This window comes from Anolis sagrei, chromosome Y (assembly GCF_037176765.1).
Source record: "Anolis sagrei isolate rAnoSag1 chromosome Y, rAnoSag1.mat, whole genome shotgun sequence".
Taxonomy (NCBI): domain Eukaryota; kingdom Metazoa; phylum Chordata; class Lepidosauria; order Squamata; family Dactyloidae; genus Anolis; species Anolis sagrei.
The window spans coordinates 79,935,885-79,952,757 of record NC_090035.1 but is presented as its reverse complement, the minus strand read 5'-3'; the positions used below and the strand labels follow the sequence as shown (position 1 = coordinate 79,952,757).

General features: G+C 47.3%; 1 protein-coding gene and 8 pseudogenes across 6 annotated transcripts in view; all 9 read left to right on the top strand.

Moving 5' to 3' along the window:
* Window positions 1-5,642, top strand: part of PAK4 (p21 (RAC1) activated kinase 4) — a 129,963-nt gene extending 124,321 nt beyond the window's left edge. For 4 of the 6 annotated variants that reach the window (XM_067461417.1, XM_067461419.1, XM_067461418.1 and 1 more), the window contains exons 7-9: window positions 2,460-2,585; window positions 2,837-2,971; window positions 4,597-5,640. In XM_067461417.1, coding sequence (XP_067317518.1) covers window positions 2,460-2,585; window positions 2,837-2,971; window positions 4,597-4,752 — 417 coding nt within the window. In that variant the 3' untranslated portion in view covers window positions 4,753-5,640. Of the gene's footprint in view, window positions 1-2,459; window positions 2,586-2,836; window positions 2,972-4,596 lie in introns of all 6 variants that reach the window. The other 2 variants (XM_067461421.1, XM_067461420.1) reach the window with 2 other exon arrangements.
* Window positions 5,643-12,575: 6,933 nt separating this feature from the next.
* On the top strand, window positions 12,576-12,694 carry LOC132782213 (5S ribosomal RNA; annotated as a pseudogene).
* A 113-nt stretch (window positions 12,695-12,807) lies between these two features.
* LOC137095759 (5S ribosomal RNA) lies at window positions 12,808-12,916 on the top strand (annotated as a pseudogene).
* Window positions 12,917-12,918: 2 nt separating this feature from the next.
* LOC137095752 (5S ribosomal RNA) lies at window positions 12,919-13,037 on the top strand (annotated as a pseudogene).
* Window positions 13,038-13,039: 2 nt separating this feature from the next.
* LOC137095757 (5S ribosomal RNA) lies at window positions 13,040-13,158 on the top strand (annotated as a pseudogene).
* Window positions 13,159-13,271: 113 nt separating this feature from the next.
* LOC137095761 (5S ribosomal RNA) lies at window positions 13,272-13,380 on the top strand (annotated as a pseudogene).
* A 2-nt stretch (window positions 13,381-13,382) lies between these two features.
* Window positions 13,383-13,501, top strand: LOC137095753 (5S ribosomal RNA; annotated as a pseudogene).
* Window positions 13,502-13,503: 2 nt separating this feature from the next.
* On the top strand, window positions 13,504-13,622 carry LOC137095756 (5S ribosomal RNA; annotated as a pseudogene).
* Window positions 13,623-13,735: 113 nt separating this feature from the next.
* LOC137095755 (5S ribosomal RNA) lies at window positions 13,736-13,854 on the top strand (annotated as a pseudogene).
* The last annotated feature ends 3,019 nt before the right edge of the window (window positions 13,855-16,873 follow it).

The window sequence follows — 16,873 nt, the reverse complement described above, 5'->3', positions numbered from 1 at the left end:
AAGTTTGGTTCAATTCCATCATTGGTGGGGTTCAGAATGCTCTTTGATCGTAGGTGAACTATAAATCCCAGCAACTACAACTCCCAAATGACAAAATCAATTTTTTTGAGAGAAGGACATACATTGGGTTGTTAGGTGTATGTTAATCCCACAAACAAACATTACATTTTTATTTATATAGAATTATTATTATTATTATTATTATTATTATAAAATACAAATTCAATACAATAAAAACAATTGAGTAATAAAAATAACAAAATCAATTAAAAAAATGAACATTAGGGTCTCCTGTTAAAAACATCTATGTATATAATAAAAGTCAGTGTTTGTATGCGGAGGACGGTGTATGTGGCACCTTTCTGATTGGCTGCCACTTTCACAGGCCACTGTGACCAGCACGGGTGACAGACCTGGACCAAACTTGGCACACGTAACCCCCATGACCCCCTTTACATCCTGGTGAGGTTTGGGGGAGGACAGACAAAGGATGATGGCTTATTTATTTATTTATCGTGTCATCCGCAACCAGAACATTGTATTACATTTCTAACAGAACAAAACAAACAGATTTTTTTAAAAAACACACAAATTTTGCAAACTTGGTAGTTGATTAAATGTCCTTTGACCAGTATCTGGCCCCTTGGAGTGCCTCTGGTGTTGCTGCAAGAAGGTCCTCCATGGTCCATGTGGCAGGGCTCAGGGTGCATTGCAGCAGGTGGTCAGTGGTTTGCTCCTCTCCACACTCATATGTCGTGGATTCCACTTTGTGGCCCCATTTCTTAAGGTTGGCTCTGCATCTCGTGGGGCCAGAGCGCAGTCTGTTCAGCGCCTTCCAAGTGGCCCCATCTTCTGTGTGCCCAGGGGGGAGTCTCTCATCTGGTATCACCCACGGATTGAGGTGCTGGGTTTGGGCCTGCCACTTTTGGACTCTCGCTTGCTGAGGTGTTCCAGCGAGTGTCTCTGTAGATCTTAGAAAATGATGTCTTGATTCAAGTCGTTGACGTGCTGGCTGATACCCAAACAGGGGATGAGCTGGAGATGTCTCTGCCTTGGACCTTTCACTATTGGCTGCTACTTCACAACGGATGTCAGGTGGTGCAATACCGGCTAGACAGTGTAATTTCTCCAGTGGTGTAGGGCACAGACACCCCGTGATAATGCGGCATGTCTCATTAAGAGCCACATCCACTGTTTTAGCGTGGTGAGATGTGTTCCACACTGGGCATGCGTACTCAGCAGCAGAGTAGCATAGCGCAAGGGCAGATGTCTTCACTGTGTCTGGTTGTGATCCCCAGGTTGTGCCAGTCAGCTTTCGTATGATGTTGTTTCTAGCGCCCATTTTTTGCTTGATGTTCAGGCAGTGCTTCTTGTAGGTCAGAGCACGGTCCAGAGTGACTCCCAGGTATTTGGGTGCGCTGCAATGCTCCAGTGGGATGTATTTGTAGTACTTTCAAACGCATCAGTTCCCACAGACCACTGTGGCCCCCAACAAAGACCGATAAAGACCAAACTTGGCACACGGAGCCCCCATGACCCACTCTACATCCCACTGCTGTTTGGAGGAGGGTGGGCCATGGATGATGGGACTTGAAGTACCTCCACTCGCTTCCCGAGACCGCTGTGACACTCATCCAATGACTGATCAAGACCAAACTTGGCACGCAGAGCCCCCATGACCCACTCTACATCCAGTACCTTCACTAACTTCCTGAGAGCACTGCGAGCCACATAAATAACTGATAAAGACCAACCTTGGCCCACAATGCCTTTCTCAGATAACCCGGGCAGCGCCGGGTCCCCAAGCTAGTTGTCCAATAAATGTCATTTCCTAATTGGTGCTATCATAAACACATGGAAAAAGTTTATTAATAGGTTGCTCTGAGTTTTCATGGCTGTATGGCCATGTTCCAGAAGCATCCTCTCCTGGCGTTTTGGCAGGCATCCTCAGAGCTTGAGAGGTCTGTTGGAAACTAGACAAGTGAGGCTTATATATTTGTGGAATGATGAGAGAGAAAAAACCCTCTTGTCTGCTTGAGGCAAGTGTGAATGTTACAACTGTCCACCTTGATTAACATCGAATGGCCTTGCAGCTTCAAAGCCTGGCTGCTTACTGCCTGGGGGAATCCTTTGTTGGGAGGTGTCACCTGCCTCAAGCAGACGAGTTCTTTCTCCCAACCTGGACATAATTTCACAGATATATAAACCTCACTTGCCTAGTTTCTAACTGATCTCTCAATTTCTGAGGATGCCTGCCATGGATGTGGGCGAAACATCAGGAGAGAATGCTTCTGGAATATGGCCACAGAGCCCGGCAAACTCACAGCAACCCAGAATTTTGTTACTTAGTGTAGAGAGGCACTTAAAATTCCCTACTTGGGAGAAGAAATGATGTGATCATGGAGAGACTTGTTGAGAGTTTCACTGCCAGCGTTTCCTTCTTCTCAATTTCCTCGCAGGTTAAACTCTCTGATTTCGGTTTCTGTGCCCAAGTGAACAAAGAGGTGCCACGGCGCAAGTCCCTGGTTGGGACCCCGTACTGGATGGCCCCCGAGCTCATCTCCCGGTTGCCGTATGGACCAGAGGTAAGAGGATGCCCAGAGTGGAAGAAGGAATGCCAGGCATTGGTATTAAAAGGATTTTAGGAATTGTGGGAGTTGAAGTCCAGAACACCTGAAGGGCCAAAGTTTGCCCATGCCATCCCAGATCTTCAGTGTCTTGGACTTTGGACACTGTTGGGTTGACCTTTATAACAGGCCTCTTCAAATGGTGGCCCTCCTGCTGTTTGTCAGGACCGACCCCAGAGCTTCTGACCCTGATCTTGTTGGGCTTTCAGGTGGACATCTGGTCCCTCGGCGTCATGGTGATCGAAATGGTGGACGGGGAGCCGCCTTACTTCAACGAGCCTCCTCTGAAGGCCATGAAGATGATCCGGGACAACTTGCCCCCGAAGCTCAAAAACCTGCACAAGGTAACGGGCTCCTTCCTTGCTTTTCTTGACTTCTCCCCCTCCTTCCTTTGGCATCAAGATGTGGAGGTCTCTTCCAACTCTAGGCTTCTGCAGGAGATGTTAAGCTGAGGCTGGATGATCAGGAGGGCTTGAACAGTGTCTTCCTGAGCTGCAGAAGGGGGATGGATTGGATAACCGTTAGAGGTCTCCTCCAACTCTAGACTTCTGCAGAAGACATTAAGCTGAGGCTGGATGGCCATTGGTCAGGAGGGCTTGGACTGTGTGTTTCTGACCATCAGAAGGGGGATGGATTGGATGACCTTTGGGGGTCTCTTCAGAAGACGTTAAACTAAGTCTGGATGACCATCGTTCGGGAGGGCTTGGACTGTGTCTTCCTGCCTGGCAGGAGGGGGATGGATTGGATGACCTTTGGGGGTCTCTTCAGAAGACATTACGCTGAGGCTGGATGGCCATCCATTGGGAGGGCTTGGACTGTGTCTTCCTGACCGTCAGAGGGTCAGGATTTGATGACCTTTGGAGGTCTCTTCCAACTTTAGACTTCTGCAGAAGACGTTAACCTGAGACTGGATAGTCAGGAGGGCTTGAACGGTGTCTTCCTGACCAGCAGAAGGGGAATGGGTTGGATGACCGTTGGAGGTTTCTTCCAACTCTAGTCTTCTGCAGAAGACGTTAAGCTGAGGCTGGATGGCCATTGTTTGGGAGGGTTTGGACTGTGTCTTTCTGACCCGCAGAAGGGGGATGGATTGGATGACCTTTGGAGGTCTCTTCCAACTCTGGACTTCTGCAGAAGACGTTAAGCTGAGACTGGATGGCCATTGGTTGGGAGGGCTTGGACTGTGTCTTCTTGACCGGCAGAAGGAGGATGAATTGGATGACCTCTGGAGGTCTCTTCCAACTCTAGGCTTCTGCAGAAAACGTTAAGCTGAGGCTGGATGGCCATTGTTCGGGAGGGCTTGGGAGTGTCAGAAGGGGGATGGATTGCATGACTGTTGGAGGTCTCTTCCAACTCTAGACTTCTGCAGAAGACGTTAAGCTGAGGCTGGATGACCATAGTTCGGGAGGGCTTGGACTGGGTCTTACTACCTAGCAGAAAGGGGATGGATTGGATGACCTTTGGAGGTCTCTTCCAACTCTAGGCTTCTGCAGGAGACGTTAAGCTGAGGCTGGATGGCCATTGGTCGGGAGGGCTTGGACTGTGTCTTCCTGACCGTCAGAAGGGGGATGGATTGGATGACCTTTGGAGGTCTCCTCAGAAGATGTTAAGCTCAGGCTGGATGGCAATTGGTCGGGAGGGCTTGGACTGTATCTTCCTGACCGTCAGAAGGAGAATGGATTGGATGACCTTTGAGGTCTCTTCCAATTCTAGACTTTTGCAGAAGACGTTAAGCTGAGACTGGATGGCCATTGGTTGGGAGGGCTTGGAGTGTGTCTTCTTGACCAGCAGAAGGAGGATGGATTGGATGACCTTTGGAGGTCTCTTCCAACTCTAGTCTTCTGCATTAAGCTGAGGCTGTATGGCTATCGTTTGGGAGGGCTTGGATTGTGACCAACAGAAAGGGGATGGATTGGAGTCCCTTCTGTGATCCTTTCTGCAGGACCGTGTCTTCCTTCTTTTTCTGCTCCAGGTCTCTCCTTCCTTGAAGGGCTTCCTCGACCGGCTCCTGGTCCGCGACCCGGCCCAGAGAGCCACTGCCAACGAACTCTTGAAGCACCCCTTCCTGGGGAAAGCCGGGCCCCCTTCCTGCATCGTGCCCCTGATGAGGCAGAACCGGATGAGATGAGGAAAGAGGCGGGCGAAGGAGGACAATCTACCAAAGAGCGAGAGAAAGAGAGAAAGAAAGAGGGGGCTCCCACCCTCCTCCCCGCCTGGTCCCCCCCAAAAAGCAGAGGACGGGCCCGGTGCGGGGAGACTTCTCATATTGGGGAGCCCCTTTTCTTTCCGGACTTCCTCCTTCTTCTTGCCTGCTGTCGACACTGGAGCCTCATATAATTGGAGCCCATCTCCATTCTGTACTACTGAGTTGGGGGGAAAAGTGGGGGGGATTGGACTTATGGGGGTGCGGAGGTCTCAAAAAGAAAAGACGTTAACAGTTCCGGTTGCCGTTTAGTCCTTTGTAATTAGGGTGGGAGCCGAAAAACACGATTCATCTCCAGGCAAAGGGCTTCGGGGAGGGCCTTCTTCTCTCCTTTCCTTTTCCATAATCAGGAATTGGAAGAAACTTTTTAGGGATATGTGGGGTTGCTCTGGCTGAACGCAGAGAACATTTTTACCTATTTCTCCCCAAATTGCAAAGGGGGGAAAGTGGAGCAACGTCACGATGACCTCCCAGAGTAAGGCAGGAAGATCTTTGCTGGAGAGGGGGACAGCTTGAGGCCTGCAAGAAACTATAATTCTTCCATTTGTTTTGAACTGCCAGTCAATAATTTAGGATCCTCTACCTAAATCTGAGTCCTTTTTGCAAAGGTCCAGATCATTCCAACACTGTTGCAGAAGCGTTGTGCCCAAACTGCCACGAAAGAAGCAAAATCTCAGGGTGGGTTTGTGTTTATACCAGGCATGGACCAATTTTGGCCCTCCAGGTGTTTTGGACTCCAACTCCCACCATTCCTAACAGCCTCAGACCCTTTCCTTTCCCCCCTCAGCCGCTTAAGCGGCTGAGGGGGGAAAGGAAGGGGCCTGAGGCTGTTAGGAATGGTGGGAGTTGGAGTCCAAAACACCCGGAGAGCCAAAATTAGCCCATACCTACACTACACATATTTCCGTTTCTGCAGAACTCCAGGTAGACTTGGGTACCCAAATCTCTCAGCCTTCAAGCATCCCTTATGAGATACCATTGGACTCTCGGCCCGAATTAACACCAGCCTTTGCCTCTCTTGGCTGCCTCTTTTTCCTCCCCAAGCTTTCCGCTTGGCCCTGTGACAACGGAGGCTTCTTCTTCCAGCCCTTCTTCCTCCTCTCTGTGCTTGCTTTGCTTTGCTTGGTGTTCTGAACTTCCTGTTGTTTACTGCAAAGCTATAGTTTGTGGATTGCTCCCAGCCTGAAGGGGGATGATGGGATCTCTGGATTCCCCAGCTGGTTTGATCTGACGGGTTGGGAAGATGAAGCCATCTCTGACTCTGAAGGCAGGTTGGGGTAGATGAAGCCATATCTGACTCCGAGGACAGGTTGAGGCCATATCTGACTCCGAGGACAGGTTGGGGTAGATGAGGCCATCTCTGACTCCGAGGACAGGTTGGGGTAGATGAAGCCGTATCTGACTCTGAAGGCAGGTTGGGGTAGATGACGCCATCTCTGACTCTGAAGGCAGGTTGGGGTAGATGAGGCCATCTCTGACTCCAAAGGCAGGTTGGGGTAGATGAAGCCGTATCTGACTCTGAAGGCAGGTTGGGGTAGATGAAGCCGTATCTGACTCCAAAGACAGGTTGGGGTAGCTGGGACCATCTCTGACTCCAAAGACAGGTTGGGGTAGCTGGGACCATCTCTGAATCTTAAGGCAGGTTGGGGTAGATGAGGCCATCTTTGACTCCAAAGTCAGGTTGGGGTAGATGAAGTAATCTCTGACTCCAAAGACAAGTTGGGGTAGATGAGACCATCTCTGACTCTGAAAGCAGGTTCGGGTAGATGAGGCGATCTCTGACTCCGAAGGCAGGTTTGGGTAGATGAGGCCATCTCTGACTCCGAAGGCAGGTTGGGGTAGATGAGACCATCTCTGAAGGCAGGTTGTGGTAGATGATGTCATCTCTGACTTCGAAGGCAGGTTGGGGTAGATGAGACCATATCTGAAGGCAGGTTGGGGTAGATGAGGCCATCTATGACTCTGAAGGCAGGTTGGGATAGACGGGACCATATCTGACTCAGAAAGACAGGTTGGGATAGATGAAGCCATCTCTGACTCTAAAGGAAGGTTGGTGTAGTTGAAGCCATCTCTGACCAAAGGCTGGTTGGGGTAGATGAAGCCATATCTGACTCCGAAGACAGGTTGGGGTAGATGAGACCATATCTGACTGAAGGCAGGTTGGGGTAGATGAAGACATCTCTGACTCCAAAGACAGGTTGGGGTAGATGAAGCCATCTCTGACTCCAAAGACAGGTTGGGGTAGATGATGTATCCCATTAGATACCAACACAAACAATAGTGTAGATACGAACACAGACAATATTCTGGTGGTTCCATTCATTTTGGTCAATGTATCTAGGCCTGGGCAAACTTCAGCCCTCCAGATGTTTTGGACTGACTGTTCGGAATTGTGGTTGTTGAAGTCCAAAACACTTGGAGGGTTGAAGTTTGCCCATGCCAGGATACATCGACCAAAATGCACAGCCTTAAAGCGTGCAAAAAATGGGCAAAACCTGCACTGCGGAAGGTGCTCAGACCATCGTTTTGAGACACAACCAAAGCATGATGGGTCCATTTCAGGCCGTATCAGGAGTGATTCTCTACTTGCCTATCGCTGTAATAGTTGAAGGCTTTGTTCGTTCACCGGATAGGATAGAGATGTTTCACCTCATTATGAAAGGAGGACCTTCAAGGAGTCGGAAATGGCGTTTGCTTTGGGTGGAAAGAGAAAGCCAAGGGTGGAATTTGCCTTTCCCGCCTTTGCCGCCTTTCCCTCGCATGCCGTCGGATGCGGTGTTTCCCTGCATGCCGTAGTTAACGGGGAAAGGTCTTGTCTTTCCTTTTGGGGTTTCGGGGAAGCTTCTTATGGGTCTGTCGTGCCTCTCTTTCACTTTGGTTGAGTTTGGGGCGAGGGAGAGAAGGAAACGTCTCGCCATTCCAAGTCCCAAACGGTCACCGTCTTGCTTCCGCTCTGCGTTTGGATCTTAACACAGGCTCCCTTTGCCTTGGTGGGATTTCCTCGTTGCTTTTCAATCTAAAGTGTATGTAAAGGAAGCTCAAAACTCAAATGGGTCCTGTTATTTTGGAGTCCCAACTCCCAGCATTTCTATATCTGAGGCTGTTGGGAACTGAAGTCCAGAAACCACAAGTTTTTGGAATCGCTGGTTTCGGAAAACGGTTTGGGGACGGATAGGCGAGACTTGTAGACTGGCAAAAATATATATATTATTTTGGCGGGGAAATCCTTTTCTAAGCAAAATCGCAGCACGCAGCCATTCAGTGTCTGGCTTTGTGTCACTGTCACATCCTAGAAAAGCACATTTTGGACTCTGCAGGTATTGCCGCTAACTGTAACCTTCCATTTCCTCCCCTTTATGAGCATGTGCGCCCCAAAACGCTGCTCCTGCTGCCACTGCTTTGGCTGATGTCCCTTCTCTGCTGTATATGAAAATGCTGTTTTTCAAAGGCCTCTCAAAAAGGAACCTCAAAACAGGCCTTTGAGTCTCAGAAAAGCGAATACTTGGATCTTTCCCCCCAAATTTGGGATCCAGTGCCAACCTCTTGGCTTGCTACCAACTTCTCATTCCTTTTGGGAACAAATTATGAACTCTTATTGCTTCGTTAAGTCTGTAATAGGCCAATATTTGGGTCCTAGAAAACCTCTTTCGCCATGTTTGGGGTTCTGGGCCTCTCTCTTGACTTGCCACCAACCTCTAATTTAGTGGTTCTCACTTAGCTTGTGGGTCTCCAGGGGTTTTGACCAAAACTCCCAAAAATCTCAGCCAGGTTACAAGCTGTTGGGATTTCTGGGAGTTGAAGGCCAAAACATCTGGGGAACCTTAGGTCCCTTTTGGAAAAAAATATTAATTCTTCCTGTGTCTTTAAATCTGAATTAGACTGCTCTTTGGATCCTAGAAAACCTAATATTCAGGCATTTCCCCCCATATTTGGTATCCAAGACCAATTGTTTGGCTTGCCATTGTCCCCTCTTCATTTTGGGAACAACTTATGAACTCATGTGTTGTCGAAGGCATTCATGGCCAGAATCACTGGTTTTCTGTGAGTTTTCCGGGCAGTATGGCCATGTTCCGGAAGCATTCTCTTCTGACATTTCGCCTGCATATATGACAGGCATCCTCAGAGGTTGTGAGGTCTGTTGGAAGCTCGGCAAGTGATGTTTACATATCTGTGGAATGATGTCCAGGGTGGGAGAAAGAACTCTTGTCTGTAATTGCAATATTCACGCTTTCCTCCAACAGGCAAGAGTTCTTTCTCCCACCCTGGACATCATTCCACAGATATATACACTTCACTTGACTAGTTTCCAACAGACCTCACAACCTGTAAGGATGCCTGCCATGGATGCAGGTGAAACGTCAGGAGAGAATGCTTCTGGAACATGGCCAGATAGTCTGGGAAACTCAAAACGACCCAATGATTCTGGAACATGGTGTGAGTTTTCCAGGATGTATGACCATGTTCCAGAAGCATTCTCTCCCAATGTTTCGCCTACAACTATGGCAGGCATCCTGAGAGGTTGAGGGATCTGTTGGAAACTAGGCAAGTGGGGTTTATATATCTCTGGAATGATGTCCAGGGTGGGAGAAAAAAACTCTTTGTCTGTTGGAGGCAGGTGTGAATGTTGCAATTGCAGACAAGAGTTCTTTCTTCCACCCTGGACATCATTTCCTGGGTATATAAACCCCACTTGCCTCGTTTCCAACAGACCTCCCAATCTCTGAGGATGCCTGCCATAGATGTGGGTGAAACATCAGGAGACAATGCTTCTGGAACAAGGCCAGACAGCCCAGAAAACTCACAGCAACCAAGTTATTAACTCTTACTTCTTTAGATCTAATATGGGGAGAATCTTTGGGTCCCAGAGAAGTTGATACTCATCGGGTTGTCGTAGGTTTTTCGGGCTAGATGGGCATGTTCTAGAAGCATTCTCTCCTGACGTTTCGTCCACATCTATGGCCAACATCCTCAGAGGTTGTGAAGCTTGCTGGAAACTAGACAAGTGAGGGTTAGGGTTCTTTCACCCACCCTGGACATTAATCCACAGATAGATAAACCTCACTTAACTAGTTTCCAACAGACCTCACATCCTCTGAGGATGCCTGCCATAGATGCAGGCGAAACGTCAGAAGAGAATGCTTCTGGAACAAGGCCGGACAGCCCAGAAAACTCACAGCAACCAAGTTATGAACTCTTACTTCTTTAGAGAAGAATCTTTGGGTCCCAGAGAAGTTGATACTCTTCAGGTTGTTGTAGGTTTTTTGGGCTGGATGGGCATGTCCTAGAAGCATTCTCTCCTGATGTTTCGCCCACATCTATGGCCAGCATCCTCAGAGGTTGTGAAGCCTGCTGGAAACTAGACAAGTGAGGGTTAGGATTCTTTCACCCACCCTGGACTTTATTCCACAGATATAACGTCAGGAGAGAATGCTTCTAGAACATGGTAAAACAGCCCAGAAAAATCACAGCAACCAAGTTATTAACTCTTACTTCTTTAGATCTAATATGGGGAGAATCTTTGGGTCCCAGAGAAGTTGATACTCATCGGGTTGTTGTAGGTTTCTCAGGCTGTCTAGCCATGTTCTAGAAGCATTCTCTCCTGACATTTTGCCTGCATCTATGGCAGGCATCCTCAGAGGTTGTGAGGTCTCTGAGGATGCCTGCCATAGATGCAAGCAAAATGTCAGGAGAGAATGCTTCTGGAACAAGGCCAGACAGCCCAGAAAACTCACAGCAACCAAGTTATTAACTCTTACTTCTTCAGATCTAATATGGGGAGAATCTTTGGGTCCCAGAGAAGTTGATACTCATCGGATTGTTGTAGGTTTTTTGGGCTGGATGGGCATGTTCTAGAAGCATTCTCTCCTGACATTTTGCCTGCATCTAGTAGTAGTAGTAGTAATAATAATAATAATAATAATAATAATAATAAACTTTATTTATACCCCGCCACCATCTCCCCATTGGTGACTCGGAGCAGCTAACATGGAGCCAAGCCCAGACAACACATTGCAGCAATAAAATCAAAGCATAAACAACAAACAACAACAACATCAGAATACATTAATAATAATAAAAGAAAAAACAGTCATAAAATATTCGAATAAACAGGATAACGATAACAGTAGGCGGGCCTCACAACCTCTGAGGATACCTGCCATAGATGCAGGCAAAATGTCAGGAGAGAATGCTTCTGCAAGATGGCCACACAGCCCGAAAAACCTACAACAACCTGATGAGTATCAACTTCTCTGGGACCCAAAGATTCTCCCCATATTAGATCTAAAGAAGAGTTAATAACTTGGTTGATGTGAGGTTTCTGGGCTGTCTGGCCATGTTCCAGAAGCATTCTCTCCTGATGTTTCACCTGCAACCACCCAGTGATTCTGGCCATGAAAGCCTTCGACAATACATCATTTTCTTCACATTTGCTATTACCTTTTACTTCCTTAGATCTGAAATAGGGGGAATCTTTGGGTCCAAGAGAAGTTGATACTCATTGTTTTCGTCACACTTGAGATCCAAGGCACCGTCTTCTCTTAATTTTGGGGTCCAATTATATTAACCCGTACTGCCTCTTTAAATCTGAGCCAGCCTCTCTTGATTTGCAGGTAAACCTCCATCTGAATTGCTGCCTGACTCTTCCCTTCCCTCTTTTCCAAGCAGCCAACTTTCAGGAATCACTACTTTTGTGTGTGTGCAAGAAGCACACTTCTTAAAGGGCACTAACACACACTTCCGAGGATGCAAAAGCACTACACTTTTCCAGCAAGGAAAAAGGACTTCCAACTTCCAGGCTGTCCAAAGAAAGAAGGGAAGGAAGTGCCAGGCAGCGATCGATCGATATTTTCCCTCCTGCTCCCTTCCCAGTACAGAACTGGGATTTTTAACTGGTGATACTGGCATATTGTGGGGTGCGTGGGCACCCCATTTGGCCTCCTTGTAGCACGAAAATTTTCTACATCTCCGCCGGCTACAAGAATGACTACTGATTCATTTTGTGGGGTTTGTTTATTTTTTTTTCTCTTTTTGTTACCTTTACCTTTTCTTTTTTTTTAAGAGACGTTATTTATATTGTAATTTTTTTTCCTCCTTTAATTTTTTTTGTAACACACAACAGTATTTTTCCTCTCTCTTTTTTTTTGCGTTGGGATGATTTTTTAATCTGTTTTCCGGACAGACTGCTGTGACTAATTCTCCATAACCGGTCGTGTTTGTATAAAGATCCCTGGATTTCACATACGTCTCATGAGAAATGCGCTTGTGGGTTTTTGTCCTTATTTTGTTTTGAATCTTTGGTTCTATTTCTTTCTTTCCAAATGTGGTGTGTTGAACTCGGGTGGAAAGTTTGAAAAAAGCAAAAAAAAGAAAATAGTCAAAAAGTTCTAGTTTTACAATGAACCACGTGAGTGTGACGTTTCTTTTGTTCCTTTCCAGGGTTGTGCAGGTAATACGCATCGAAGGATGCAGCTGTCCCAGGCATTATTCATATTTCTTTATGAGGGTTGAATGAAAAGTAATGCCTCCACCTTCGTTACTTGGGTTTGGATGGGACTATTTTAATCAATCAAACACAGAAATAATCCTTAAAATATTGCCCTAGGCACCAACAAGTCACACCAAACAACAGCCAGGCAATCAAATGCCATACCACCCTAAACACGTCTGATCTCGGAAGCTAAGCAGGGTCAGGACTGGTTAGTACTTGAATGGGAGACCGCTTGGGAGTATCGGGTGTTGTAGGCTAAGCCTACGGCCATACCACCCTAAACACGCCCGATCTCGTCTGATCTCGGAAGCTACGCAGGGTCAGGCTTGGTTAGTACTTGGATGGGAGACTGCTTGGGAGTATCGGGTGTTGTAGGTTAAGCTTACGGCTATACCACTCTAAACACACCTGATCTTGGAAGCTAAGCAGGGTCACGACTGGTTAGTACTTGGATGGGAAACCGCTTGGGAGTATCGGGTGTTGTAGGCTAAGCCTACGGCCATACCACCCTAAACACGCCCGATCTCGGAAGCTAAGCAGGGTCGGGCCTGGTTAGTACTTGGATGGGAGACCGCCTGGGAGTATCGGGTGTTGTAGGCTAAGCCTACGACCATACCACCCTAAACACGCCCGATCTCATCTGATCTCGGAAGCTAAGCAGGGTCAGGACTGGTTAGTACTTGGATGGGAGACCACTTGGGAGTATTGGGTGTTGTAGGCTAAGCCTACGACCATACCACCCTAAACGCGCCCGATCTCGTCTGATCTCGGAAGCTACGCAGGGTCAGGCTTGGTTAGTACTTGGATGGGAGACTGCTTGGGAGTATCGGGTGTTGTAGGTTAAGCTTACGGCCATACCACCCTAAACACACCTGATCTTGGAAGCTAAGCAGGGTCACGACTGGTTAGTACTTGGATGGGAGACCGCTTGGAAGTATCGGATGTTATAGGCTAAGCCTACAGCCATACCACCCTAAACACGCCCGATCTCGGAAGCTAAGCAGGGTCGGGCCTGGTTAGTACTTGGATGGGAGACCGCCTGGGAGTATCGGGTGTTGTAGGCTAAGCCTACGACCATACCACCCTAAACACGCCCGATCTCATCTGATCTCGGAAGCTAAGCAGGGTCAGGACTGGTTAGTACTTGGATGGGAGACCGCTTGGGAGTATTGGGTGTTGTAGGCTAAGCCTACGACCATACCACCCTAAACGCGCCCGATCTCGTCTGATCTCGGAAGCTACGCAGGGTCAGGCTTGGTTAGTACTTGGATGGGAGACTGCTTGGGAGTATCGGGTGTTGTAGGTTAAGCTTACGGCCATACCACCCTAAACACACCTGATCTTGGAAGCTAAGCAGGGTCACGACTGGTTAGTACTTGGATGGGAGACCGCTTGGAAGTATCGGATGTTATAGGCTAAGCCTACAGCCATACCACCCTAAACACGCCCGATCTTGTCTGATCTCGGAAGCTAAGCAGGGTCAGGGCTGGTTAGTACTTGGATGGGAGACCGCCTGGGAATACCAGGTGCTGTAGACTCTGGCATTCTATTGCTCATCTCCATTTCTAAGCCAAAGAGCCAGCGTTGTCCTTAGACGCCTCCAAGGTCATGTGGTGAGCATGACTTCATGGAGCACCATTACCTTCCCACCGGAGCGGTACCTATTGATCTATTCACTGTATTGTCGAAGGTTTTCACGGCCGGAATCACTGGGTTGTTGTAGGTTTCTTCTGGCTATATGGCCATGGTCTAAAGGCATCTCAACAAATCACCTCTCAACAAAAGATTGCCCCAGGCACTGCCAGGCCATCAAATGCTAATCAAGGTGGTCAGTTGAAACATTCACACCTAGCTCCAGCGGACAAGAGTTCTTTGTCCCACCCTGGCTATGCCCTCGCGCCTGGGGACTATAACTCTTAGACATAGATGTGACATCTTTCCCCCAGGGGATTGCTTCTTGCCTTCCTTTAGAGAACTGGATCTCCCAAGGACCAAGACACCAGATAACTCAAAATACGAGGGGTTTTTTTTAAGTAAGGTCCGTTTAAACATAAGTACACAACGAAAGTTTATTTCAAAAAAGTAAATTTATTTTCAGAAAGTACATACTTCACTCTATTTTTCGACATAGTTGCCAAGTTTGTTCAAACACTTATCATACCTCCGAACCAATTTTAAAATACCCTCTTCATAAAAACTTACCATCACCAAAAGCCACCAAATCGTCTGTAATCAAATAAGGGCGACCGGAGCAGTCCTCATCATCGACGTTGTCACGGCCATCTTTGAATTGTCGTACCCACTTACGCACTTTGCTTTCACTCATAACAGTATCACCGTACACTTCGCAAATCTGTCGATGAACTTCTGCAGCAGGCAGGTTCCTTGCTGACAAAAACCGTATCACTGAGTAATCCTCACATGCGGAGGGTGAGTTGAGAGTATTAAACATTTTTAAAGCACAGAACAGAACCATACAGGCGAGCTACAGAGCGGAAACTGAGCAGAGTTGTTCCCGAGGCATGCCGGTACACGACGCACGTGCTCGTTGCGGTATGTGTGCGAACTACTAGTATCTACAACAAAACGGACCTTACTTAAAAAATACCCCTCGTAGGTTTTATTGTTCACAAAGAGTTATCCCTTTAAGACAATAAGCTGGAAGTTTCAAAGGGGGTAAAGGAAAATATACATTACAGTCTCTGGTTGTCTTGGGTCCAAGGAGATTTCGCAGCTGAGAAGCTTTTCAAGGTTCCCTCTTTTCTCAATGACTGTGAAAGTTGGAACAAAGACAACCCCCAGTCCAATGGCCTATGTTGAAGGCACAGAGTCTTCCTTTTGATGCCAAAGAACCGGTTTGAAGGCGCTTGGGTCTCCTCAACGTTGTCCAGGGCGATCTGGACATGAAGCATGAGTCCCAAGGGTAAAATCCTTAGAATTGGTGATGAGAGGTAACTTAATTAAGGGCTTTAGAGCCAAGTCTCTTTCTCACGTCTATCTGATAGAAAGTTTGATGGTAGAATGGAAAAGGAAAAGCTCTGCCCTCCTCCAGGAAGAGGTGGAGCCAAGCAGTTAGGCTGAGGAAGCAATATAACTGGTGCAAACAACATTGATTGACAGCTATAAATAGCCAATCAATCCAATTATACATTTACAAACTAAGCAAGTATGGGCATGTCTCAGCTAACAGCCAGAGCTCACCCTGCTCCCCGGATTCGAACCTACGACCTTTCGGTCAGGAGCACCGTTACCTTCCCACCAGAGTGGTACCTATTGATCTACTCACATTTGCATGTTTACAAACTGCTCAGTTGGCAAAAACTGGGGCTAACAGCCGGAGCTCACCATGCTCCCTGGATTTGAACCTACCCTCTTTCAGTCAGTGGCCGGCATGACTTATCTTCCTGTTAGAGCAGTACCTATTGATCTACTCACATTTGCATGTTTACAAACTGCTCGGTTGGCAGAAGCTGGGGCTAACAGACGGAGCTCACCCTGCTCCCCGGATTCGAACTGCCAATCGTTCAGTCAGCAAGGTCAGCAGCTCAGCGGTTTAACCCACTGCACCAGCAGTGGGAAAGGAAACAGTCATTTTATATCACTGAGGGCAAAAATTGAAATATTTTTCATTCAGTTGTGATGAAATTTGAAAGGGAAGATATTCGAATGCTGGTGTTTACACCCAAATATTTTCTCAAAACTACGATGGAGACAGCTGATATTGTACTCAAAGCAACATCTCTATTTTTACAAAGCACCGTGTGAAAAAAGAAACCCAAGGTGTTAATGACTGTTTTTTTAACGTGAAAAATGTTTTGACGTTGGTGCTAATTAATTTACATTATCTGTGCCATAATTCTATTAATCCTGCAAGCTGCCATGTGATGCTCAGTTCTCTCAAGGAGAAACGTGGTTTGGAGATAATGTTCATAATACTATGTGTGCCGTCACACGCTGGGCCTGTAGCAATTGTCTATTAACAGGACATGCTCTCTATGTGCCCAGCAGGATGCCGGGGTGCCTCGGCTGGGAGGCCCTATGGATTTCCCTATACAAAGTCTTTAGAACAGTGTTGTAGTTGCTGGGATGTATAGTTCACCTACAATCAAAGAGCATTCTGAACTCCACCAATGAGGGAATTGAACCAAACTTGGTACACAGAACTCCCATGACTAACAGAAAATACTGGAAGGTTTTGGTGGACATTGACCTTGAGCTTGGGAGATGTAGTTCACCTACATCCAGAGAGCACTGTGGACTCAAAGTGATGGATCTGGACCAAACTTGGCACTGATACTCAATATGCTCCCATGTGAACACTAGTGGAGTTTGGGAAAAAGAGGCCTTGACATTTGGGAGCTGTAGTTTCTGGGATTTATAGTTCACCTACACTCAAAGTGCCCCTTGAATCCTACCAATGATAGAATTGGGCCAAACTTCCCACATAGAACCCCCATGATCAACAGAAAATACTGCAGGGATTTTGGAGGAATTGACAGTGATTTAGGGAAGATTTGGTTCACCTACCTCCGGAGAGCACTGTGTTCCTAAGACCAT